General features: G+C 45.9%; 1 protein-coding gene across 7 annotated transcripts in view; it reads left to right on the top strand.

Annotated features, from left to right (window-relative positions):
- DIXDC1 (DIX domain containing 1) overlaps positions 1 to 25,065 on the top strand; it is an 81,599-nt gene that overhangs the window by 13,249 nt on the left and 43,285 nt on the right. Inside the window, exon 1 of one of the 7 annotated variants that reach the window (XR_014163162.1) lies at positions 2,014 to 2,266. The exons of 3 other annotated variants lie outside the window; for them this stretch is intronic. Coding sequence is in view for 2 of the 4 variants with exons in the window: in XM_081889830.1 (XP_081745956.1) it covers positions 2,207 to 2,266 (60 nt within the window). In the remaining 2 variants the exon portion in view is untranslated. Of the gene's footprint in view, positions 1 to 2,013; positions 2,267 to 25,065 lie in introns of those variants that run through there. 3 more of the 7 variants (XR_014163163.1, XM_081889830.1, XM_081889826.1) reach the window with 3 other exon arrangements.

Here is a 25,065-nt window from a genome sequence, read left to right as displayed (position 1 = left end):
TCTCCAACAAAGTGCCCACCTAGCTACCTATGAGGCTACTCAGGAGGAGAGGAAATGCATGGAAACTCCCACCTGGAGAGGGGCTGTCTGAAAGCCAGGAAGAGATAGAGCCTCCAGCTCCTATATAAGATCCCAGTCCGAGCCTCTTCATTCCTGAAACAACAGCTTTCATTCCCAGCTCCAACCTTCCTCACCTGGAGAAATGAACAGAGAAATGGTGCAAGTTAAGCCAGTGTGTTGAAAGTGGCTTATAATTTGGGCTCTTCTGTGTGTGCCTATCATAGGACATTTTCATGTTTTAGGAAGTAATAATATGTTATTTGTACACCAACTTTAATTACAGTTACCTGTAACTTCTAACATGGGCTGTAATCCTATGTACAGTTATTTAGGAGTGCGCTGTGGGTTAAAGCCTCAGCGCCTAGGGCTTGCTGATCGAAAGGTCGGCAGTTCGAATCCCCGCGGCGGGGTGCGCTCCCGCTGCTCGGTCCCAGCGCCTGCCAACCTAGCAGTTCGAAAGCACCCTCGGGTGCAAGTAGATAAATAGGGACCGCTTTCTAGCGGGAAGGTAAACGGCGTTTCCGTGTGCAGCTCTGGCTCGCCAGAGCAGCGATGTCACGCTGGCCACGTGACCCGGAAGTGTCTTCGGACAGCGCTGGCCCCTGGCCTCTTGAGTGAGATGGGCGCACAACCCCAGAGTCTGGCAAGACTGGCCCGTACGGGCAGGGGTACCTTTACCTTTACCTTTTACCTATTGAAGTCAGTGAAACTTAACTTACAAGTAATACTGCATAGGATCGGACTGAAAGGCAGCAATATGCTCCGTTTTAAGTGTGTCATTTCAGGAATTTATTAACAAATAATTTAAATAGTACTGGGATGGGATTGTCTCAGGGCTGTTCTTGCGTAACTCTGCATATGGTTTTGTTAAGCAGTGCTGAGAATTCCCATTGTTTTGTTCACTTAAAAGGAAGGGGGTGAAGTCTTTTGCTGAGCAGTGTGGTTTGTTCCAGAAAAGCATTTAACTTCACTGATAGCTTAAAAAGGTACCATTGTTCCCACTTTAGTTGGATGAATATCTCATAATAGCTCTAATCCTGGCCATCACTGTGCCTTGCCTCCTCCATTCCTAGAGCCTCTGTTAAGTGGAAAACAAACAAATGCCAAAACAAAAACTTGATTTTGCACAAATCTTACTTATTTCTTTTTTTAAAAGAGTAAGGAGATGAGAAGGGTGGGAGAACAGGGCTGTGACTGACTCAAGGCACTTAGCATACTCACAGACATATAGCATACTCACCCCTTTTGAAGTCCAAATTACATTTTTTGGTGCGTACCAAATATAGAGTTCTATTTTTAAAAATCCAAGAGAAGGAAGTGTGTATCATGGGACAAAGATGAAGCAATCCTGTACGCGTTTACTTGGAATTAAGTCCATATTCTCTTAGTTTTACTCTCAGGTACATGTGCCTAGGAATGCAGCCTAAATTATTCCAGCAACTTGAAAGGAAATGCAACGAGGATGTGGACACACTTAATTTGTTTATTGCTCCCCCTGGGCTGTAATGATCGATTTGCATAGCCAAGCCATAGAGCATGTTTTCAAACCACATTTTAGCAATGAACTGCCTTGTGTGGTTATATACACAATGTACCCTAACACTGAAGAGATGGCAAATAAATTGGGCATAGCCTGTTACAGCCGCACTGGCGCTGACTTTCACCTTTCCTGCGCAAAGTTTTAAAGTTGGAAGTTCCATTTTAGATTTTCTTCTCTTTCAACTACGTTCCCGTCTTAGCCGAACCAGATTTGCCCCCCCCCCCCCAGTCCTTCGGAGCAGAGCTCTGTATCAGATGGAGGGGCCAGCCTCTGGAAATAGGTTTCAGATGTTTTCCCTGACCAGTTCCTCAGCCTGCATCTGTTAAGCTGAGGCGTTTCTATAGGAACAGAGTGGTGTGACATCTCTCCTGCTGCTCCCCCAGTGGCTCCCTCCGAGCATGCCCAGTACAAGTCTTGACTTTGGCTCAAGTATCCTGTTTGCACTAACGGGCTGCACATATGGGACTATGAACGAGGTCCCCCATGAGCTGCAAGTCTTTGTCTTTAGGAGGAGGAGGGGGAGAAGGAGGAGGGGGTCGTGCCCCAGGCTGGAGGATTTGTTCTGCATGCTCCGAGAACTCGGCCCTTTGGGTGGGCTTCTGAAGAATGCTTGCCTGCTTGGCGCGCGGAAATTTATTGGATATCCTGCACGAGGGCTTCACGGAGGTAAATAAAACTTATCTGTCTTCCGTACCTTGTCTTCTGCAAAGCTAAAGGACCCCGAATGCAACTGAAACGGGAAAGATCTTGACCTCCAAACGTGAGGACTTGAAGCACGCAGCAAGCCTCGCTGGCGCTTTGCAGAGCATCGTTAAGTTTTGGAGAGTTTGTGTAAGCGATTCCTAGCTAGCTGTTTATGCACCAAGTTGCAGCAGCAACCTTTGCTGACTGACTCAGCAGCAAAGTGCGGAAACGTTAGGATGGCAGACCTGCCTCGTAGAATTGGCAGGTTTTTGCTGGCTGTGTGTGTGCTTGAAATGCTGTAAAGTCTGTTTTTATGGGCATGCAGATTCCTGGAGTAGGGACTTAACATGCTGGTTGCTCCCCCCGCCCCCTTTCCCCGTCCATCTTGATTCTAAACAGTTGGGGACATAGAAATCGGCACATACGGGGCAGTGGTGGTGGGGTAATTTGATCAATTATTCTGAAGTTGAAAGAAAGCATGTTAAATAAACACTTAAGTTGTGGGATAAAATACCTGGCTGATACCACTTGGGGGGGGGAGCATCTTCTAGTCCTTGCAAGCAGTTGGTGCAAAGCCAGTTCAGTTTGATCTGTTTGCCTTTATCAAGGAATGCCATCAGTGGCGGTGCAGCTAAGTCAAGGGTTTCCTGGCTAAGTAAGTGGAGAAGACAGGAGACCAATGTGGGACTTATGCTCAGTGATCAGGATTATGGTGGTTTTCCCCCTCACCTGACGGAACTTACATTGTGTTGCAGGCCTCAGCTCCTATGAGATGTTTCATTCCCTCTTTCCTATTTACAAACTCCTATCTCACAGTGCATTCAGATAAATGAGACTGCTCAGGGGGAACTTCAGACTTTTAAATACAGTATTGAAAATGAGCACTTCTCTCTCTCTCTCTCTCTCTCTCTCTCTCTCTCTCTCTCTCTAGTTTTCTTTCACTGCTGTCCCCCCCTTTCATTTGAATATCCTGCTGTCATTTATGCGTTTTAGGTTTATTCAACGTATACATCGCTTCCTACTAAAAAAAAGGTCCCCAAGTGCTCTGTAACGAAAGTAAAAAAATGCAGTTAACATTCTGTTTTCTATTGGCAGGCTACAAATGGTGTTGAACTACAGCTCCCATCATCCCATTGGCCATGCTTGCTGGGGCTGATGGGTGTTATAGTTTAGCAACGTCGGGAAGGCCACAGGTTCCCCACACCTGGCTTAGTCTGTCCTCCTCTCTATTCTCTAATGGGAGTGGGGTGGCAGGTAGAAGCAGAGGAATCCGGAAGGATATTTCTGTGACCAGGATCTGATATTTTTTCTCATTTTTAAAGCAAGCAGTAGGATCCACTCTGAAGTAAACGCGCATAGGATTAGGCCATGGGTGAACAGCTGTTTACACCCTGGTCTGAGCATTTCCCCAGGAATAAAATATCATAGTTTTGAGGGTCAGGAAAGCAGAGATTCCCCCACAGACTCGTGGATTCTTTTGCTGGTGTATTGTGCAATGTGTTGCTGACACAATAACAGTGCATTAGTTGCTGAACCGCCCACACATTATTCTGCTTCATTAATTTCTCTGCAATGCTTCCTTAGTGCTACCACATTACGTCCATCTGGAAGGGCATCCTTGCACAATAGGACAACTAAAGTAGGCACCCAAAAATCTCTGGAACCTTTTTTTGGGGGCCAAGGCGTGTGTGTTAAATTTCATTTTACAATGCCTTCTTGGAACATTTGTAATATGTAAAGTTAGAGGATTTTAGCAGGAAACGACAGGATGTGCACGACTAAAAAACAAAGCAGTATAAAACTTTAGAGGGCATTAACAGTGTTGAAAGCAGGATTGCTTATCCCCACCTCAATACCATGAGCACAAATCATTCCAAAAGCACATTGAAAAAGACTCTTGGCTCCTCTACAACAAATCTGTCTTGAACTTCCAAGCAAGGTCAGTTTGGGATTTAACCTCCTGGTGTGCCGGCTGGGTGCCATTTTGGCTTTCAGATCCCTTGACTCCCAACTGACTTTGGGAAACTGCCAAATAGGGTAACAAGATCATACCGTTCTCAGTTCTTACATCTGAAATGAACCATGCAGGAATCTCAATTAGGCTGGGTCTCAGAGCTTTGAGAAGCAGATCTTTCCTCCCTTTTTCATTGTGATAAGTTCAAATGAGGGGTGAGATGGGGAATAGGCATCAGAGGGCATGCAATGTCATAGCATCTGTGCCGTCTCCCCAGTGGCATAGCGTGGGGGGTGCAGGGGGGCGGCCGCACCGGGCGCAACATCTGGGGGGTAGGGTTAGGGGGCGCAAATCCACGGGTTAGAGGGCACAAATCCATGGGTTAGGGGGCGCAAATTACTTGCCTTGCCCCGGGTGCTGACAACCCACGCTATGCCACTGCATCTCCCTATAGATTTCTGAGCATATTTCATTGTACTGATCTTGACCTACACAGTCCTAAATGTCATGAGCTTCACAAGACTACTTCCATTCCTATATGCCATCACAGTGTCTTAAATCAACCAAGAGTATACCATTGAACAATAAGAACACCTACAGAGGTATTATTGTTGGCTGTTCACCAGCTGTGCCATTTCTTGCTTTTGTTAGCCATAGCTAGATCATTGCATCATATACGTAGTAGGGAATGCAGGGCCTGGGGCAAATTGTTAAAAATATTTTAAGAAAGTAGAAATGTGAACAGTGCTAATAAACGTGAGTACAGCTGAAAAGTTATTGGTCTAAGTAGAAATGAGTTAAGCCTGGACTTGTGGACAAGATTTTGGAGTTGCTTGCACATATAAGTTTTTCCTAATGAGGCAAACAGCCATAGGAAAACTGATGAGAAAGGGTTAACCACTCCCTCCAGTGCCACAATTCCTCCTGTGGCTGCTGTTCGCTAAAATTTATAGTGACTGCAAATCCGATCATGGATTTCCATTATCTTGTCTAGCTTGGCTTTTAGGCTTGAGAATTTCTCAGCTGCCCCTCATAAATATCCACAGCACTTTGGCCAAAGATCAGGAAATTGCAACTGAGGTTCAGCCTCCTTTTCTTGCAAAAGGCAGGGCCACCTTTATTTGGGCAGCTTCAAGCTAAAAGGGACTCACTATAATAGGTTGCTACCATCATGAGAAGAGAAGACACCCTGGAAAAGACCCTGATGTTGGGAAAGATGGAGGGCACAAGGAGAAGGGGACGACAGAGGACAAGATGGTTGGACAGTGTTCTCAAAGCTATGAACATGAGTTTGACCAAGCTGCGGGAGGCAGTGAAAGACAGGAGTGCCCGGTGTGCTCTGGTCCATGGGTCACGAACAGTTGGACACAACTAAACGACTAAACAACAACAACAGCCATCATCCTTAAATTGCATCTTCAGCTTCTGAGGCATAAGAAGTAAATCTGTTTTGCTCTAGGTCTCATGCTTGCAGCTAGAAAGGGAAGCTAGGATGTTTGATTTGTAATCTTGTGCTTTGATCCACTAACCACAGTCCTTCCGCTCTACTTTCTTAAGGAGGTTTATTCATGAACTCACCAGACTTCAGAGCAGTTGCAGTCTCAGCTATGTGTGACCGCCACCCCACCCCCAGCTGGCCAGGTGATGTTGTCTGACGCTTGTTGGACTAGAGGACTTTTCAGGACATGATTACAGCAGGAGTGAGAAAGTGGTTCAGCACTAGTAGCTGCTTAAAAAAATGCTGCAGCTAATGGCATATTTTACTTGCATGCAGCTAATACATTTTGAATGCAGTTTTTGCAAATGTGACAAGTGTCTCACAGAAATTAATGGACCTGTTGCATGAAGCCTGGAGCAGAATGGTAATTGTGCCCCCACCAGCCCTGATATGAAGCATGGGAGTCACAAACCTTGTATAACTTTGCTGGTTGGGCCTAGATACAGTGCAGCAAAATAGAATGGGTTCGGCTTAAAAAACAAAACAGAATTACATCCATTCCTTTATATATTCACACAACCCCAAAAACTAACTGCTTAAAGAATAACAAATTGCAAAGAAAACACATTCTGGTCTCTGCCAGTGGGCCAGGGGACCAAGGTACCGTATTTTTCACTCTATAAGATGCACCAGACCATAAGACGCACCTAGTTTTTGGAGGAAGAAAACAAGAAAAAAAAATATTCTGAATCTCAGAAGCCAGAACAACAAGAGGGATCGCTGTGCAGCGATCCCTCTTGCTGTTCTGGCTTCTGGGATAGCTGTGCAGCCTGCATTCGCTTCATAAGACGCACACACATTTCCCCTTACTTTTTAGGAGGGAAAAAGTGAGTCTTATAGAGCAAAAAATACGGTACATAGGAAGGAGGGTGCTCCTCTACCCCCTAGGAAGAAGATTGTGGCGGGGACTTACCTTCTAACATCTGTACAGAGCTTAGAAATTTTAGACACTTTGTAAGTGTTAATATTAATGAAGATGAATTTAAAAGTTCTTAAATGCAAATATAGGGGGGGGGTTGCGCGCGCACACAAACGAACATTTGGCTCTCAAAGAATCTCCCTACTGCTTTTACAGTAATACACTCCTTGTTTCAAGATCACAGCACTGCTTCTGTGGTTGGCATTTTGGGATCTGGATTTGTCAGGTGGTTTTGTTTCTGCGGGTCTCTCCTGCCTCCTTTTTGCTGGCCGTGAGCACTCACCCAGCCCCATGAACTCAGGGAATGAGTGTGACCCAGAAAGAGGGCCTTACTGCCTTCATGGGTACAGGGCCAGTTCTGCACCAATCAAAACCTGTTTTTGCAGGGGTTCCATTGCACATTAACATTGCCACTTTTAATTTGAGGGAAAAGCATATAATCAGCAGAGCAGTTGGTAGTACAGAAAAGCAATGAAACAATAAATAGCAATCTTTCTCTCCATCAACTCTGTATAAGAAGATGGAGAAGAGAGCAGGAAGGCCCCTCTAGCTGGGAAGCCTCCTGGAATCTTCTCCAGTGATGTTTCCTCTTCTTATCTCTACCACTGCTGCTGAGCAGGGTGTGGAAATGTGCTGTTCCCACTTCCTTTCTCGTGCCCATGTTGCGTGGGCATAGTGGTTGGGAAGATTGGGCCCATAGTTGCTTATGGCGAATCTGGAAGCTGCTCGCTCTTCCTCTTTCTCTCTCTCTGGACAAAATTTCCACTCTGTGATTCCTTTCAGAAGATGAATGAGGAGGCGGAGGTGGCTGTTTGAGATTGCTATCTCAGTAGCATCATGGACCCAGTCGACTGCCATGGGGGTGAGCAAGAGAGTAGAGATAAGAACAACCACTGCTTTCTCTTCTTTGCATGCTTCCCCCTGGAAGAGGCAGAGGCCAAAAGGGGGTGTGCTGCTGGGGTTGATAGGCTCCAGGAGGATTCCTAGTGCTGTGTGTGTGTTTGTGTGTGTGTGTGTGTGTGTGTGTGGTCTTCCCTTCTGTACATGGCAGGTCAAGGGAGAAGAAATTGCTGTTGACTTCTCTTCACTAGGAACAGCTGCTGATCAGATGCTTTTCCTTTAAAATAAGAGTGCCAGTGTTAAACGTACCCTTTTCAAAAAGGGATGCTTCATATGTCGTTCGACCCCTGGTCGCTAACATAATCCTTGAATCAGGGTTCAGGGGAGCATCCTTTAGGCTAAATGAACCTTCAGTTCCTGGATAAGATACGGTTTGTCTCATTTAAATCAGAGTGGCTGCAGTTTAAAAGCTGGAAGGCCCCTTGAGGCGATTGCACAGCCCCTAGCCCTTCATTCATTAGTGGATTATGTTCTGCAGTTGGGCTGATTTCCCGCGCTATTTCTAAAGGATGCTCTCCACACTTTTCGGCACTTTAATAATTCAGCCTTCCAGGAGGATGGAGGCAAGATATTGCAGGGCTGGTATAAGTGGCAGGTTGCACGGTGAAGAAACTTAGCAGGAACTTGAGTGTGGTTCAGCATTTGTGGTTTTATTCAGAAATTACAACCCCAGAAACAAATCAAAGGCACTGCGAAGACACTTAATTGGGTGAACTGTGTTTTTTGTATAAGACAATCTTCCCCAATCTGGTGTGCTCCAGATGTTTTGTACTGCAACTGATGTGAGTTGTAGTTCAAAACACCAGGAGGGCACCAGGTTAGGGAAGGCTGCTGTGAGACTTGATTTTGATATCCGGGCTCAACAGAGGCTTTCCATAGTGTCAGTTGCCTCCAGATTCAATATTTTGGATTCAAGCATATTCTGGAAATTTAGCTTTGTGCAATTAAAGTGGGTTAAGGCAGTCTGCTGTCCTAGCACACCAAATCCACTTGGGGAAAAGAAAGACTTTTTTGCAGCTTGGAAAGTGATGGGAAAATGCATTGGAAAGATGAATGAATGCATTGTAGGATAAATGAATGATTAACAGGAAGAAAATAGTGACCATCTGGAAATACCCACTGATGATGCTACAGTTCCCTCACTCTGAAAGTGAGTTGTCAAGAGTGGGAAGACGACTGCATTATTAAGCTGCTTGTTCCATTTATCATGAGCATGACTTGGCCCTAAACGAAAAAAGAGGGGGGAGTAATTTTCTTTTCCGAAACACCGGATGATGTTGCACAGAGATATGTTTGAATGATGGCCCTTGATTTGGTTGATATGGCAGAACCAGCTGAGATTTCTGATAAAGAAGCACTTGCTCTAAGGAGGCAGGCATTGGAAATATTCTTTCTCCTTGAAAAGGTGAAGATAATCATCATCATAAAGATCTCCTACCTTTGAATAAAAGTGCTGGGAAAAATCACTGAGGCTTGTTGGGTTGAGAGGGGATGGTAGGATGTCATTTTGGAGGACAGGAAGGGCAACGGCGGTTGTTGCAGATTGATGGGGTTAGAAACTGTTTGTAGACCTGCCAGTGCGGAGAGACAGACAACATTTCCAGTGATCATTTGGGGCTCATGATCTGTATTCAGGAAAACATGACTCTAAGGACCAGTTGATGCATCCTTTGTTCCTTGGAATTTGCCTGGCCTTTTGAAGTGAATGAGGTGGATAACTTGCTGGGCTTCATGCAAAACCACAGTTCATATTGTTCTTTACGGATTCAAAGTGGTTAAACCCTGATTTTGACAGACTCGTCCCTGATTGCCTCTCCTTGGAAACAGCCTTAAAATCAGGAGGAAAATGTTGCCGCTATTTTTAAACTTACAGAACCTGTTGCTAGGCACTGCTGAGCTCAAGGTGGTCAGGCACAAGCACTGCAGGAAAAATGACTGAATGGGGAGAAAGTCTGAGATGGATTAGCTTCTCAGACCTCTGGGTCTCAATGCAGCCTTTCTGACTGTTTTGGTCTTGTCAGAAATATAGGCAGGAACTGAAATTCAGACTTAGCACCTTGTCCAAGTCTCCAGGCTGCCCACTGTAGTGGTGACCAGCTTTGGGGAACAGATTCCTTTAATAAGTAGTCTGTGCTTTGTATTCTACCCATTTTAACTATATCCAACTGACCACAACTACTTGTGTCCAAGGGAGTTGACCTTTAGGGAATGAACCCTTCATTTCTAGCACATCAGAAGAAAAAATAGAATCCCCCCCACTGGTGATGCTTAGGTTATTCCAGATGGACGCTTGGAATTAATCACATCGACCAGTCTCTCTTCTCCATACCTCCAATCATGCTTTTGTAGAAATCTTCCCCACCCCACTTCATTGCTTTGAAAAACAACAAGAATGTAAACTGACCAAGCTCTGGCCAGGAGATTACTGAGGTCATCTAATTAAGATAATGTCTAGGAGCTTAGAAATTATGCAAGGCCTTAGCCACATTATGTCCTGATGCAATTAATGCCTTGAGCTTCGTTCCTTGCTTCACTCTTTGGCCTGCAGAGCCTTGAGTGCTATGTGGACACTGAAACAATAACAACATACACCCTCCATGAGAAGGAACTATGGAGGAACAGAGGCAGTGGCTGATTCTGCTAGAAAGAAAAAAGAAAAATTATAACCATAATGTAAAATGTGCACATTTAGTTAATTCATTCTTCAGTCATCATGCTTTTATAATGTTTTTATAATGTTGCACTGTTTTAGTGTTGTTAGCCGCCCTGAGCCCGGCTTCGGCTGGGGGGGGGGGCAGGATATAAATAAAATGTATTATTATTATTATTATTAATAGAATTGAACTTTCTAGTTATAGAATTCACAGGGGTTGTTGAAATAAAATTTGTCTTTCCTTGTTGGCATTTTCCTTTTTACCTGCACTATATCTGGCGAGGAATAAATGTTGATGGATGTTGGGAGATGTGTCTTTCTCCTTAAGTTTCACCTACATTTGTCGTGTAATGTGTCCTGATGCTTAAGACCAGAAAAAAGCAATGCTTTAGGAGTGAAGTGTCCTCAAGGAATGTGTTCAGGTGCCAATACAGCCCAGAAATCCAGTTTATTCAAGAGGAATTGATAAATGGAAAAAAGAGCAATGTGCAATCAAAATGAAAATAAAACACTAAACCAGAATATTGGTCTAACTAGTCCTACACAGCTGCGCAGCAAGCTGATCGGGTGCCTGGTGCGGCGCGCGTGCCCTGCGCCCAGGGGTGGGGTGAGCCAGGGCAGGACGCTCCGTGGGGCCTCAGAGGAGTCTGCCTGCCTCCTCCGACTTAGCTGCCCTGCAGCTTAGGGCAGGTGGCGGGCAGACAGTTTGGGGCAGCACGGAGCCTGTGGGCACCCAAGCCACTGCATCACTCCCAGGAGAGATGTGCAACTCGGGCGAGCTGCAGGCCCTGCGCTGAGTGCTGCCAGCCATTTTGTCACCCCCTTCAGTGGTGACACCTGGGACAGATCGCCCCCCCCACTGCACCCCCCCTTCCTCCACCCCGGTCCTACATTTGGTGAAACTGACATAGTACAAAGTACTCTCATTGGCCAACTCTGGTCTTGATAATTTCTTTTGTTGGTTTCAGGATGCGGGATCAAGAGGGGACAAAGGAATACAGGGGGCATAATGGTATTTATGGTCTCTTGTGTCCAGATAGCTTTTAGTGACAAGTTCCTTGGCACATTGAATTGCAGAACAGCCATGTACTTAACACCTTTGGGAAGCTGGAAAATGAAGCAGTGAGAATGTCAAATATTGTCAGATTTCTCCTGATTTTCCTACCATACAACAGCCTGTCCTCAGCTTGCGGATTGGAGGGGAGAGGTGACCTCTCTGTTGGAGGTGATGGATAACTTGTGTATCTTAAAGGGACAGGCAAGGACAAGATGGAATCATGCCTTATCATGTCCTTACCAGTTCTGCACACAGTTGCCCTCCCAGCCATAAAGCAGATGTGCTACTTTTGACTGAGCAACGTGACCAAGGACAAACAAACCCTAATTCACAACTGCCCTGGATGATCCAGCCTTTTGTTTTTCTGCTTCTTTTATCAATTTGGTGGTCTAGACCATCCATAAATGCCAGATTTGCATCTCATCATCATTCCTACCACAGGAATCACAATACCTGCAATATTTGGCTTTACGTAAGTTTCTGAAAAGTGTTTTCTTAAATTAATTCATAAGAGAAAACATGGATGCAAAAGCGGTAAGGGGGTTGGTCCAAAAATTCCTTAGAATCAAGTTGACTAGGAGAAGCCATGATTTTTATGTATTCTCATAAAAAAAAAATCTTTTTTGAAATCTGCAGAGCTGCTAGGGGAAGCACCTGCCATTAGAAATATGAAATAAAACAGGCTTTATCCTTGCTGGCGAGACTTCTCTTTCCCCACCTATCTTAAGTTTGTGTCGTTATCAGTCCACTGGTGCTGCATCAGGATGAGTGCTGTGTATCAGTGCACTGGAGAATTGCTTCGGATAAATGATATTCGCACTTCTCCTCTTTAACTATCAGGGCCTATTTAAAGTCATTCCTCCACCCCCCTACACTGGTGAATTCTCACTATTGTCTCTGTACACCCATTAAGCAGGAAAAAATAAAACGGCAGCAAATCACAGCATGTGGTTCAGAACCTGCCTCTCTGTCTGTGTTAGATCATGTGAAAAACTAGTCCAGGCACACTCTTAAGTCTGACCTGCTGTTTCAACTTGAGGGTTTAAAATAGCAACGATACAAGTGTAGTTGCGTTGTATAGGTGCCATAAATGGTTGCAGACCTTTTGCTGGCTGCAAGAATGGTCCGCTGTGATTCAGCAGCTGAAGGTGCAGCAGGAGATCACCAGTTCCTTTCTTTTAGAAACTTCTATGTTGACCTTAAAAGTATGTGAAGGACACACACATCCAACAGGTTTAATATGAGGAAGGAATACAGCCTGAGAGATTGTACCTGAACAGAGCAGCTACTTTCCCATCTGTGGAGCTAAGGTAAAGCAGGCACTCTTTTGGAACGCAAAGCCGTGTTAATATAAATAGGATTATGCCTAACCCCACGGCAATCCCACCAATCGGTGCCTTGTATAGTAACTCCTGCACTGAGAATGATACAGGGAGAAATTTGGACTTTGCTTTGGGGGTTAGCGCTTCTTTGCTCCAGTTTGGCCATTGGCCAAAGCTCAGAGTGATCCTAGGGCTATTAACAGTAGCAGATAATGAAGTCAATCTTTGAGGACTAAGGAGATGCCAGGTGAGGGAAAGTGGGGATTTTTATTTTTTTTAAAGCACCTTTTGCCCTTACCTCTCCTGAATTATAACTGTGAGCGTTATACGATCAGAAAGTGACAAAAGGGGGGCACCTTCAGGGAATTGTTAAATACCGTGCTGTTTGGAAATGTCTGAGCTGGAGCAGGGCTGCTTAACCATGTCACAAAAAGCAACGTAATGAGACCACAGGGAGTTTTGCGCTCCATCGGAAGGACACAGGTGGAGGTGGTGAGCAGCTGGTGGGGAAAGTATTTAAACAAGCCACAGGAAGATGCTGTCTGTGCTATGATCATGCAATGGTATTTTTCTCAGTGACAGTCCAGTGCCATCCTTCTGCTTTTTCCATTGCTATTGTTCTTGTTTAATATTTGTCTCATGCCAGGCTGTGTGATGTGCAGGACAGAGCAGTGATGTCGTCCCCGACCAAAGGAGTTTATAATGTACAGTTAGATAGGATGATGGAGAGGTATGGGTCTGACAAGTAAATAGGGGAGGCAAGACAAGTGGAGGTTTGTTCTGGGGTCTGGATACTTGTTTCTTAGAGAATAACCTTTGCAGTGGTCGATAAGGTCTTGTAGTCTGACGACAGGTGAAGGTGAAAGCAGAGTCTGCAAAAAAGGCAGAAGTGTTTGAACCCAGGACATCAGATTGCAGGATACAAAGTTTAATGTGTGACATAGTAAGGAAAGAGGCTTGAGGTTGAGCAGTTTGGGGCAAAGACAAGTGTGTGTGTGTTGCTAAATTATTTCTGTCTTTCTATACAGCCCTTCATCAAAAATGAGCACACAGCAATTTACAACGAAATGAGGCCATGTAACACATAATGCGTGATAAGCAGAAAACACTGAAAAAAATACTCATAAAATGCATAAATAACAGATTGGCAGAACCATAATCGAAAAAATAACTTAACCCATTGGCCTTTAAAAGTCTTGACTGAAAAAGGTGAGCTTTTACCTGGCACCTAAATGGATTCAAAGTTTGAGCAAGACACACTTTTGTGGAGAGGGCATTTGGCAGACATGGAGCCACCACTGAAAAGGCTTTCCCACAGATTCCTGCATGCACTATGCGCCTCATTTAATGCAGAGACCACCAGGAGAGCTTCACCTGTTCCCTCTGTGTAATTTTCATGATGATCGTTCCACACCACACTGCGATTACATAGATTTATGGGTTGGTGCTGCAGATTCTGTGTATTTTGGGGAGCTTTTAGGTTGTAATGTGTATGTGTTTTGGATGCCTCAACTTGGCATTGGCCTGCAGGAAATAGCTGGTGCAGCTAAGCACTGTAAAGAAGAAAAAAAACCCTAGAAGCTCTTCAGCAGGTAAAGCATAATATATGAAGCAATTCCTTGGTTCACTTGAAGTAGTTGGCAGTCTACAGCCTTAGAATATTGGCCTAAGGTGATTGCTGGGTCTTGATAACCAGCTGTGGAAGTAAGGGGAATTCATATTCCCTAAATAAAAATAATGGTGCGTAAAGTTTTAGTCTTTAAAGATGGAAGCTAGTAATTAGTCCCTTGAAGTAATTTTCTCTAGAGAAAGAACAGGAGCTGAGTTTGGCTTCATTGCCTGCAGTTGTATCCAGACATCATTATAATGTTTCTGATTGTGGTTAATAACTGCAAATGGGTTTTATAGGTGTTCTCTCCCCCACCCTATTCTCAGTTTGCTCTGTATCCGTCCTTACAACCGGCCTGCTTTGTTTGCCGTCTAGCCTGATGAAGAATTCTGACGAAACCAAAACCATGCATAATTTTCATGACATTTTGTTTGGACTTTTATTTATAATTTTTATTTATGGTATTTGTTTTGCTGCTCGATAACACAATGTTTTCATATATTGCCTTTCACCTGAGACCTGAGGCACAAAGTCTGCCTCTTGAACGGCTTTACTGTACAGGGAATTGATAGATTTTATGGGGGTGGGGTGGGGTGGAACCCAAACTAAAATCAGTGGAAAACCTAAGGAGCCAAGTTATGGATTGGTTGCAGTATCACCAGATATATGACATATTTAAATTACACAGAAAGAATGGATTTCTGGACCAAAGCTCAAAATTTGAAAAAGAACTCTTACGAAATAAGGATAAACTTCTGTCTAAAATGTATATATTTTTTATTAAAATGGGAAACAAAAGGCAAGCTCTGGGCAATAGATATAGGACACAATATAGATCTTAAACTATTGGAGAAACTTTGGAAATTGGGAAATAAATGTCCCATCTTCAGATGCTTTAAAAAAAATTAAATTAGGGAGTCCCTGAGTAAACATACAAAATACCAGCTTTCTATCTGTGGTAGATGTACCTTAACAACAAAGTTTGCCTCTTGAGCAGCTTGACGAAATCAAGCCAAGCCACAAACACAATAGAATGGATTGGTTCTGGAATTCCCTCTTGTGCTTGGACCAAGCTTGGATTGGGAGCAATATGATTCCCTGAGATATGCAGAAGGACTTCTAGACTTGTGAAGTGCAAGGTGCATTTATTAACATGGTTGTTGTTGTTTTTTTAACAAAGGTTCAACTACCGTATTTTTTGCACCGTAACACTCACTTTTTTCCTCCTAGAAAGTAAGGGGAAATGTCTGTGCGTGTTATGGAGGAAATGCCTACGGGTGGCATCCCTACGGATTTCCCTCCTCTAAAAACTACGTGCGTGTTATGGTCGGGTGCATGTTATAGAGCGAAAAATACGGTATTCTTATTTTTTTTACCCTCGATTCGGACTCTGTATATAACACTTTCTGCTGTATTAACATAACGGTTCATTGAAGATGTGCAGGGCAGTTATGATGTAAGGAAGTGATCAAACCAAATGCTTTTCATTTTGACAGTTCAGAATTTTCATGGTTGTCCAGTGCCTCGTGGTTTTCTCATTTCTGTGCATTTAATGCCACTCTGCCACTATTTAGCCATTAATTTTTAATGCCTTTTCATTTCTGCTGCCTGTTCATCTCAGCTGCCAGGAATGACAGGCTGCTGGGGATTTTTCATTTTGTAGGAAAATGAAATCTCTGTGGAATCTTGCAGGAAAGTCGTAAGTGCGGAGAGAGTTCTAGACACATAATACGCCTGAAACTGCTGCAGGAAAGTCTGATGCTCTGAAGGGGAAAGATTATCGAAATTGTTAATTAAATGAGAGTCTGCAGCAACTGCAACACCATTTGCTTCTCTTTTGGAGAGCAGCATCACTGTTTGATAGTAGCAGGAACTCATCTCCCTTTGAAAGGGACTCTCAAGGCAGACAGTCACAAAGGCTAAAAAATGAAATCATGTTAAAATTTCTGGGCGTAATAAAAGATAATGCAAGTCAGAACTATTATGATAGGGAGCTCCTCATGGCAACCTGTTTATTGAGCATCTATCCTGATTTGCTTGCCCAGAGCTTATGCGGTGGTTAGATATTGTTCAGTCTTTATTGAGCATTCATTCTGATTTGTTTGCAGGGAGGATATATGTCAATGAGCATTCATCATGTTTCGCTTGAAGTGTGTTCACACATCTTCCTGTTGATCATTTGTTCATCCCACACTTTTTAATGCATGCCCTCTTTATTTTTCTAACTGAAAAAAATCAATTTTTAGCAGATTTGTTGTACTAGGGGGGCAGAGACCTTCAATTGTGCAAACCTAGCAATGACAAACCTAGACAGCATCTTAAAAAGTAGAGACATCACCTTGCCAACAAAGGTCCGTATAGTAAAAGCTATGGTTTTCCCAGTAGTGATGTGTGATGGGACGATGAGCTGCTTGTGCGTAAAATGCAAGTCCCTCAGAGTTTGATCAGGTTTTCAAACCTCTGCCTGTGACGGAGCCCCTCCAGCATGGCTGCGTCAATCACTAGTAGAATCCGAAAGTGGCTGCTTTCGGAAACGTTTCCAACATAAAAGCTCCTTAACGGAAACACGTCGTCTGGCCTCTCGGCGTGACAGTTTCCGTCGAGGTGTGGGTGTCCCTATAGGAGGTCCTGAGACCTCCCCACTGGTTTCGCTTGAAGCGTCTCTGAGCCATCCCTCCGACTCACTTTCCCTTGGAGTTCTTGCTCGCCCTCTACTGGTTCCCTCTTCCGCTGCTACTGCTCTCTCACCCTCAGTGAGCCTTTGCGCCTCCGGCGCTTTAGATGTCAGTTCCCTGACATCCACCTCCCCTCCAGGGCCCCCTTCACCCCCTCCCGTCTCCTCTCCTACTGGCGGTGAGGAGGTAAAACCCCTGAAAGAACCTCCCTCATCTTCCGACGTCGCGAACACTTCCTTCCACTTGTTGCTGTTCCTACTCTCTAGGTACTCTTCGTCATCAGAGTCCACTCCATCTTCCAACTCCGACTCCGCGAACCCTTCCATTTCCTCTTCCTCATCGGTGGTGCCGAAATACTCCCTCCTAAACCTTGCTATAGGCTGAGGTTTCCTCGGGAACCTTTGGTGGAACGTTTCTGTTAAAACCTCGTCATTGACTTCCTCTGCACTTACCCAGGTGTTTTCTGACTCCGGTTCCCCTTCCCACGCCACCAAATACTCCACCTGATTACCCTTCCACCTGGAATCGAGGATTTCCGCTACATGGTTGCGGCGTTCCCTCTCTTCCAAGGCTGGTCCCCTGACGTGCTCCCCTTCACGTCCCCCCCTGTATGGTGACAGTAACGACCTGTGGAACACTGGGTGCAATTTCATGTGGTTGGGTAATCGGAGTTTGAAAGCTACCGGGTTGACCTGCTGAATCACCTCAAAGGGTCCCAATCTTCTGGGCCTCAGTTTCTTACAACCCCCTTTGAACGGCAACCCTTGGGTTGACAACCACACTTGATCCCCCACCCTTATGGTTTCACCTTCCCTTCTGTTCTTGTCTGCCTGCTTCTTATATTGTGCCTTGGCCCTTTCTAAGTTGAGCTGGAGCTGCTGATGGATGGCTTCCATCTCTTCTACAAAATGTTCAGCCGCTGGAACGCTCCATCTCTCCCCTCCTTCCCCTGGAAATGCCCTGGGGTGACACCCGTAATTAGCCAAAAAGGGACTCATCCCTGTGGACACATTCTCCGCATTATTGTAGGCAAATTCTGCCAACGCCAACTTTTCGACCCAATCGTTCTCTCTGTCATTGACATAACACCTAAGATATTGTTGAAGAATGCCATTTGCCCTTTCCGCCTGCCCGTTGGTTTCAGGGTGCCGGGCAGTTGAAAAATTAACTTCCACGTGTAGCAAGCTCATGAGCTTCCTCCAGAACCTGGAAGTAAATTGTTTGCCTCGATCTGAGATCACCCTCGAGGGAGCCCCGTGCAACCTAAAGATATGTTCCACAAACAACTTCGCCGTTTCTTCCGCTGTGACTGCATGTGAGCATGCTACAAAATGGCACATCTTAGTTAACAGGTCTACTACTACCATGATGGCTGTTTTCCCCTTGGACCTTGGCAGATCCGTCATAAAATCTATTGATATCGCTTCCCAAGGCCGTTCTGGTGTGGGTAAAGGTTCTAATAACCCTGCCGGCGCCCTTCTTTCCCCTTTGGCTCGCTGACATTGGTCACACCCTCTTACATACTCCCTTACATCTTCCCTCACCTTAGGCCACCAAAATTCCCTGGTAACCAACCACATGGTTTTGTGTTGCCCAAAATGTCCCGCCGTGGGGCTATCATGCAACTGCTTGAGTACTCTCCCCCTCAATTCACCTTCGGGTATATACAGTGCCCCTTTGTAATACAATGCCCCATTTCTTTCCTCAAAACCTCCGGGGCTCTCGCCCTCCCCCCTGAGACCTCTGAGCTTATCCTGGGCATATTCATCATTTTCCGTTTCCTCCACCAGTTCCCGTTGCCCCACCAGCGCCGCCCCACACACCCAGCGGTCCTCCGGGATGACATGTCTCTCTTCGATCACCTCCTCCCCTTCCCAATATTCTGGTTTGCGTGAGAGCGCATCCGCCCTGACGTTTTCTGGGCCTGGCACATAACAAATCTCAAAGTTAAATTTGGAGAATTCCTGTGCCCATCTCACTTGTCGTTGGTTGAGCACTCGAGCTGTTCTCCAATACTCTAAATTTTTGTGGTCGGTGCACACTTGCACCTTGTGTTGTGCCCCAATTAATAAATGTCTCCACCTCCGGAATGCTTCGTGAATGGCAAGTAGTTCCCTGTCATACACCGTGTAATTCCTCTCGGACTTATTCAGTTTCCGCGAGAAGAATGCACACGGTCTCCACTCCGACGCACTCCTCCCCGGTTGAAGAAGGACCGCCCCTATAGCCCGGTCGGATGCATCTGTTTCCACTCTCATGGGTTTTTGTAAATCCACATGCAGAAGTTGTTCTTCCGAGGCGAAAGCCCTTTTCAGTTCTTCAAAGGCTCGATCCGCCTCCACCGTCCAAACAAATTTCTTCTTGCTGCTGAGGCAGTCGGTGATGGGCGCCGTCAAGTGGGCAAAGTTCTTGATGAACTTCCGATAAAAGTTCCCAAACCCCAAGAATCTTTGCACGTCCTTCTTGGTCTTCGGTGTCTTCCATTCCAGTACCGCTTGAACCTTGCCTGGATCCATGGCCAATCCCTTGTCTGACAAGCGGTACCCCAGGAATTCCACCTCCTTGGTATGAAACTGGCACTTCTCCAGTTTCACCCACAGCTGGTTGGCTTGCAGCCTGCCCAACACTTCTCGAACGTCCCTCACATGCTGTTCCTCATCTTCCGAATACACCAACACGTCGTCTAAAAAGGCCACACAGTTCTTGTAGAGCAAAGGTCCCAGAACGTGGTTTATAAAAGCTTGAAAACAGGCGGAGCCCCCTTGTAGACCGAAGGGCATAACGAGGTATTCAAAGGCTCCCAAAGGGGTAAACATGGTGGTCTTCCATTCATCTCCCTTCCTTATGCGTATCAGATTGTACGCCCCCCGCAGGTCCAGTTTTGTAAAAATCTTTCCCTTCCTTACTCTGGTCAAAATGTCGTCAATTCGGGGCATAGGGAAAGCCAGGGGCTCCGACACTGCATTGAGGGCCCTAAAGTCACACACCAGTCTCGGTTTGTCTGTGTTCTTTTTGTCCACAAAAAACACTGGGCTGCCCCCCACCGCTCGGGACTCTCTGATGAAACCTCGCTTCAAGTTTTTGTCAATGAACTCCCTCAGCTCCTGCATCTCCCTGTCTGACATGGCGTACAGCTTGCCTACTGGGAGTTGGGCCCCTGGGAGTAGGTTGATTTGACAGTCAAAGGGTCTATGCGGTGGCAGTTTGTCTGCTTCCCTTTCGCTGAATACGTTGCTCAGATCTGCGTATTGCGGGGGCACCTTCCCTTTGCCCATCACTTCCATCCCCGCTAGGGTGACTCTGTCTCCTCCCGAGACCTTCCCCTCCTTGCAGTGTTCTAGGCAATGCGCTGACCCAAAGGAGACCACCCTCTGATGCCAGCCCACTAGCGGATCGTGTAGCGCCAGCCAGCTCATCCCCAAAATGATGGGCGCTCCTCCCAGGATGGCCACATTAAACGCTATCTGTTCGGTGTGCCTTGCCACTCTCATTATCATCGGGACAGTCTGTTGGCTAACTTCTCCCCCCAACAGCTCTCTGCCGTCAATCGTAGTCACCTGCAAGGGGTTACTTAAAGGGATGGTCTGTATCTGGTGCTCAGCTGCAAACTCCTTACTCATGAAATTACAGGAGCTGCCTGAATCCAAAAGCGCCTTGACCTTTAGTGGGTGTCCGTTTGGCAGTTCTAGTAACACCTCTATCACTAAAGCAGGTCTGGGAGGTTCTGGCATGGGCACTTTCATTGCTCTTTGGCCTGGCTGCTGTGCCCCGACGGTGGCAGCCAGGCGTTGGCTTTTACTTGCTCCTTGCTTTCCTCTTCCTTTCCCCCAACAGCTCCTGCCATCCCTTGCCATTCCTTTCTTTGTGGGCAGACTCTGGCAAAGTGCCCTGGCTGTTGGCAGAGATAACATCTCTTGGCGCTCTTTCCCTCCTTCTTCCGCCCTTCACTGGGATTTGAAACTGCGCGCGCCCGCGCTGTTCCAACTTCCATCGGCTCTGCCGGCGGGAAAGATGGCTCTGGAATGTCTGGAATGCGGAACTCCCTCCAACGGTCTCCTTTCCCTTCCCGCCTTTCCAAAGCCCTCGCCTCCTGGCGCGCTCCTATGGCCAGCGCAGATTTGGTTAATTGGTCCATAGACTCCGCCCTGGGCCCCCGGGAAAGCTCATCTTTGACGGTTGAAGAAAGCCCCTCTTCGAAAAGCATTTGGATGGGCTCCGCCGATAGGTCCCACCCCAATTTATGAATCAGCATAGTAAATTCAGTCCAGTACTCACGGACAGATCTGCTTCCTTGCTGGCAAGCCATTAACTGCCTTCGCACCACCCCCTGCTCAATATCGCTGGAAAACATCAGGTCCATGGCACGAAAAAACTTCCTCGTGTCCTTTAAGATCTCATTATTCGCTGCCATCAGGGGTCTAACCCAATCTTTCGCCCCGGATTCGAGATGGCCAATCACATACGCCACTCGCGATTCCTCGTCGGGGAAGTCATCAAACTGCAAGTTTAGAGCGTATTGCATCTCTGTTCTAAAGGCATGATAGTTCCTGGGATCCCCCCCGAATTTCTGCACCAATCCTGGTACCTTTCTGGCGAGCGGGGTGGTTTTCTCCTTTCCCTTTTCTGCATCCTGAGCCCTCCTCTCCTCAAGCCTCGCCGCTTGCAGCGCCAACTGGATCTCCAACGCTCTGTACCTTTCTTCCAGGCTTGGACCCCCTCCAGCTGCTCCTGCACCCCCGGTTCCGGCTGGGTTGCTCATGATGCTTCTCTCTGCACAAGCTGGCTTTCGGTGACTTTCGGATTGCTGTGATGGGACGATGAGCTGCTTGTGCGTAAAATGCAAGTCCCTCAGAGTTTGATCAGGTTTTCAAACCTCTGCCTGTGACGGAGCCCCTCCAGCATGGCTGCGTCAATCACTAGTAGAATCCGAAAGTGGCTGCTTTCGGAAATGTTTCCAACATAAAAGCTCCTTAACGGAAACACGTCGTCTGGCCTCTCGGCGTGACAGTTTCCGTCGAGGTGTGGGTGTCCCTATAGGAGGTCCTGAGACCTCCCCACTGGTTTCGCTTGAAGCGTCTCTGAGCCATCCCTCCGACTCACTTTCCCTTGGAGTTCTTGCTCGCCCTCTACTGGTTCCCTCTTCCGCTGCTACTGCTCTCTCAACCTCAGGGAGCCTTTGCACCTGCGGCGCTTTAGATGTCAGTTCCCTGACATGATGTATGGAAGTGAAAGCTGGACCATAAAGAAGGCTGATCGCCAAAGAATTGATGCTTTTGAATTATGGTGCTGGAGGAGACTCTTGAGAGTCTCATGGACTGCAAGAAGATCAAACCTATCCATTCTTAAGGAAATCAGCCCTGAGTGCTCACTGGAAGAAAAGATTGTGAAGCTGAGACTCCAATACTTTGGCCGCCTCATGAGAAGAGAAGACTCCCTGGAAAAGACCCTGATGTTGGGAAAGATGAAGGGCACAAGGAGAAGAGGACGACAGAGGACGAGCTGGTTGGACAGTGTCCTCGAAGCTACCAGCATGAGTTTGACCAAACTGCGGGAGGCAGTGGAAGACAGGAGTGCCTGGCGTGCTCTGGTTCATGGGGTCACAAAGAGTCGGACACGACTAAACGACTAAACAACAACAACAAGACTTATGATAGCTGCCTGAATGATAGTCTGGAGGCACCCTATGATGCTGAGATCTTAGTGTTAATATGTCTGATAGGTCTACTATTGGTGCAGTGCTTTTAAGTGGAGCTAATCTGTAACTTATACCCACTTTGCAAACAGATGCAGAAGAAGCTGGGTGAAGTGGAGAGCAAGAGATGGGAGGCTGGGAAGTTTGCAGTTTAAAATGTTTGTGTAGACACTTTTGAAAATAAATTGTTAATATTAAAAACTGAATTTCTTTCCCCACGCAAAGGGTACAACACAGATTAACACCCAAAAGTCCTGTTGAAATCCATGGGCCAAAAACATTAAGTGTTTTTCTTAAATGTATAACTGATTTCAGTAGATTGTGTAGCAATGTCCTACACAAATGTTCCCCCCCCCCCCCGAAGTAGGTCATATTGAATTTCAGTGGAACTTTCTCTCTAGTAGAGTATGCTTGCAATTGCAATAGAATTAAATTCTGTTGGATTTCATTTTTAAAAAAAATACATTTATTTTAAAGGTTTACCCACCTATTCAGCTGTTAGAGTTTCATCGCAACATGCACCATAACACACTGTTCATTTTAAAAAACTCAATTTCCATGCATAATGATAATGCAACAGCTGGATAAAACGTATTTCTAAAACAAAATTCTAGAAAGCAACCCCCGCACTTGTAATTAATCCAATTTTGGGGTGATAGGTAACTCATTGACAAAAGTCCAGTAGGAAAGGAATGGTTTAACCAATTTCTTGAAGGCTTCTACAGACTGAAGCTGCTGATGCGCTTTCCTGCAGAACAGAGGGTGTTCTGCAGAGAAGGTGCCAGCACAGACAAGGCCTTGTTCCAAACACAGATGAGTTAAACCTCCACTAGGAGTTCAAAACTGACCACACCACATTGTGGTGGCTCATAAAGGGGAAAAAATCCCACAGAATGCCTTGGGGCCAGGCTGCTTAGAGAGCTTTAACTGTTAAACCAACCCCCTTGAACAGAGCCAAGAAGCTGACTGGCAACTCTGAAGCTCCTTCAACATGTCTCCTCTGACCGACCCCACAGGCTGATGCATGTAATCAAAGGTACCCTCATCCCATCGCAGCACAGTTTTTCACTGTCCTGTCCTTCACAGTTTTACTCTGCACGCTTCTGGATTTTCTGCACTGTGTTGCATTGTGGCAGCCCATTCCACCCTGCCAGTGTCCCTCTGTTTTTCTGCTGAGCAGGGGCATCCATCAGTGGCTGAACACCTTTCTGAGCAAGGCAGACCAAAACCATGTCGTGTTATGGCTAGTGTTGGATTTTTCTTGTCAAGATGATTACAAGTGGTGCTGTGATCAGACTTTGTGGCGGATGGGCTGCGTAGAAGCATGTACTGTGACTGACGTTGCTGAGATGGCTTGAAACCTGCCACATCGGCAGAATAACAGGGAGCTTAACAGAAAGGAAGGCAATATACCGTAAAAGGAATAAACTGGATTATGTCGCCTCAATGGCACAGGCTCTTGTCTGCCCCTAGGGAGTTCCCACCACAATAGGATTGCTGCTTGCCGCTGTACTGCAGGATGGAAACTATGTATTTTCATGTTAATTAAACTGGTAAACAAAGGTCTGTGTGTCTCTCCCCCCCCCCCCCCACGATATTTGTTACCTGTCAGTTAAGTAGAAGACCTCCAAATTGGTTAACAAAAAATCCTAAAGAATACACAAAAGCAAGTCAGGTTTTTAAAATGCCCTACATTTAGGTAGCAACCAAAGTGATTAGATGAGCAGAAGCCTGGGGGTGCAGGGAGGAGAAGGGCAATTGGGGCAACCCAAAAGTGCTCTGGGAGAGAGCCATTTTGGTCTGGCATCCAAGAGCAAGCAAGGAAGGAGAGCAAGTCCAGAATCCTTAGGGAGAGAGTTCCACAGTCTCATGTTCTCACTTGCTGCACAGCATGCTGCAGGGCATGTGAAGCAAAGCTTCTGAGGAAATCTCAACACACAGGTGGGTTCAAAGGGGAGTAGGAAGTCCTTAAATACACATTTCAGAACAAGACACATTCAAGGACCAGTCGTACCTTGGTTCTCAAACGTCTTGTGATTTGCATGTTTTGGCTCCCGAACGCCGGTTTGCGAACGTTTTTTGGAAGCCGCACATCCGATGCAGCTTCCGATTGGCTGTAGGAAGCTGCAGGAAGCTCCTGCAGCCAATCAGAAGCCGTGCCTTGGTTTCCGAACGTTTTTGGAAGTCGAATGGACTTCCGGAACAGATTCTGTTCGAGAACCAAGGTACGACTGTACAGGCTTCCCAACCTTTCTTTCGCTGACATCCTATTTCACAATCTTTAGTTTGCTACATCTCCATTGATTATCTATTCTTTTCTCCTTCCATTCATGATCCTTTATTTTGTCTGCTGCTGATCACAGATTTATCCCTGCTTGTAGATTTATCTTAATACCACTCCGTTTTAAATACACTTCAGATTGTTCCCACTTGCTTGTTACTATCTTTCCATCTATATTTCTTACTTTGGCTGTCGTACTTCCTAGTTTGACATAATCTATT

The sequence above is a fragment of the Podarcis melisellensis genome (genome assembly GCF_964234715.1).
Source record: "Podarcis melisellensis genome assembly, chromosome: 15".
In the NCBI taxonomy this organism is placed as follows: Eukaryota; Metazoa; Chordata; class Lepidosauria; order Squamata; family Lacertidae; genus Podarcis; species Podarcis melisellensis.
Note: the sequence above shows the minus strand (reverse complement) of the source record. Positions and strands in the feature narration are given on the sequence as shown.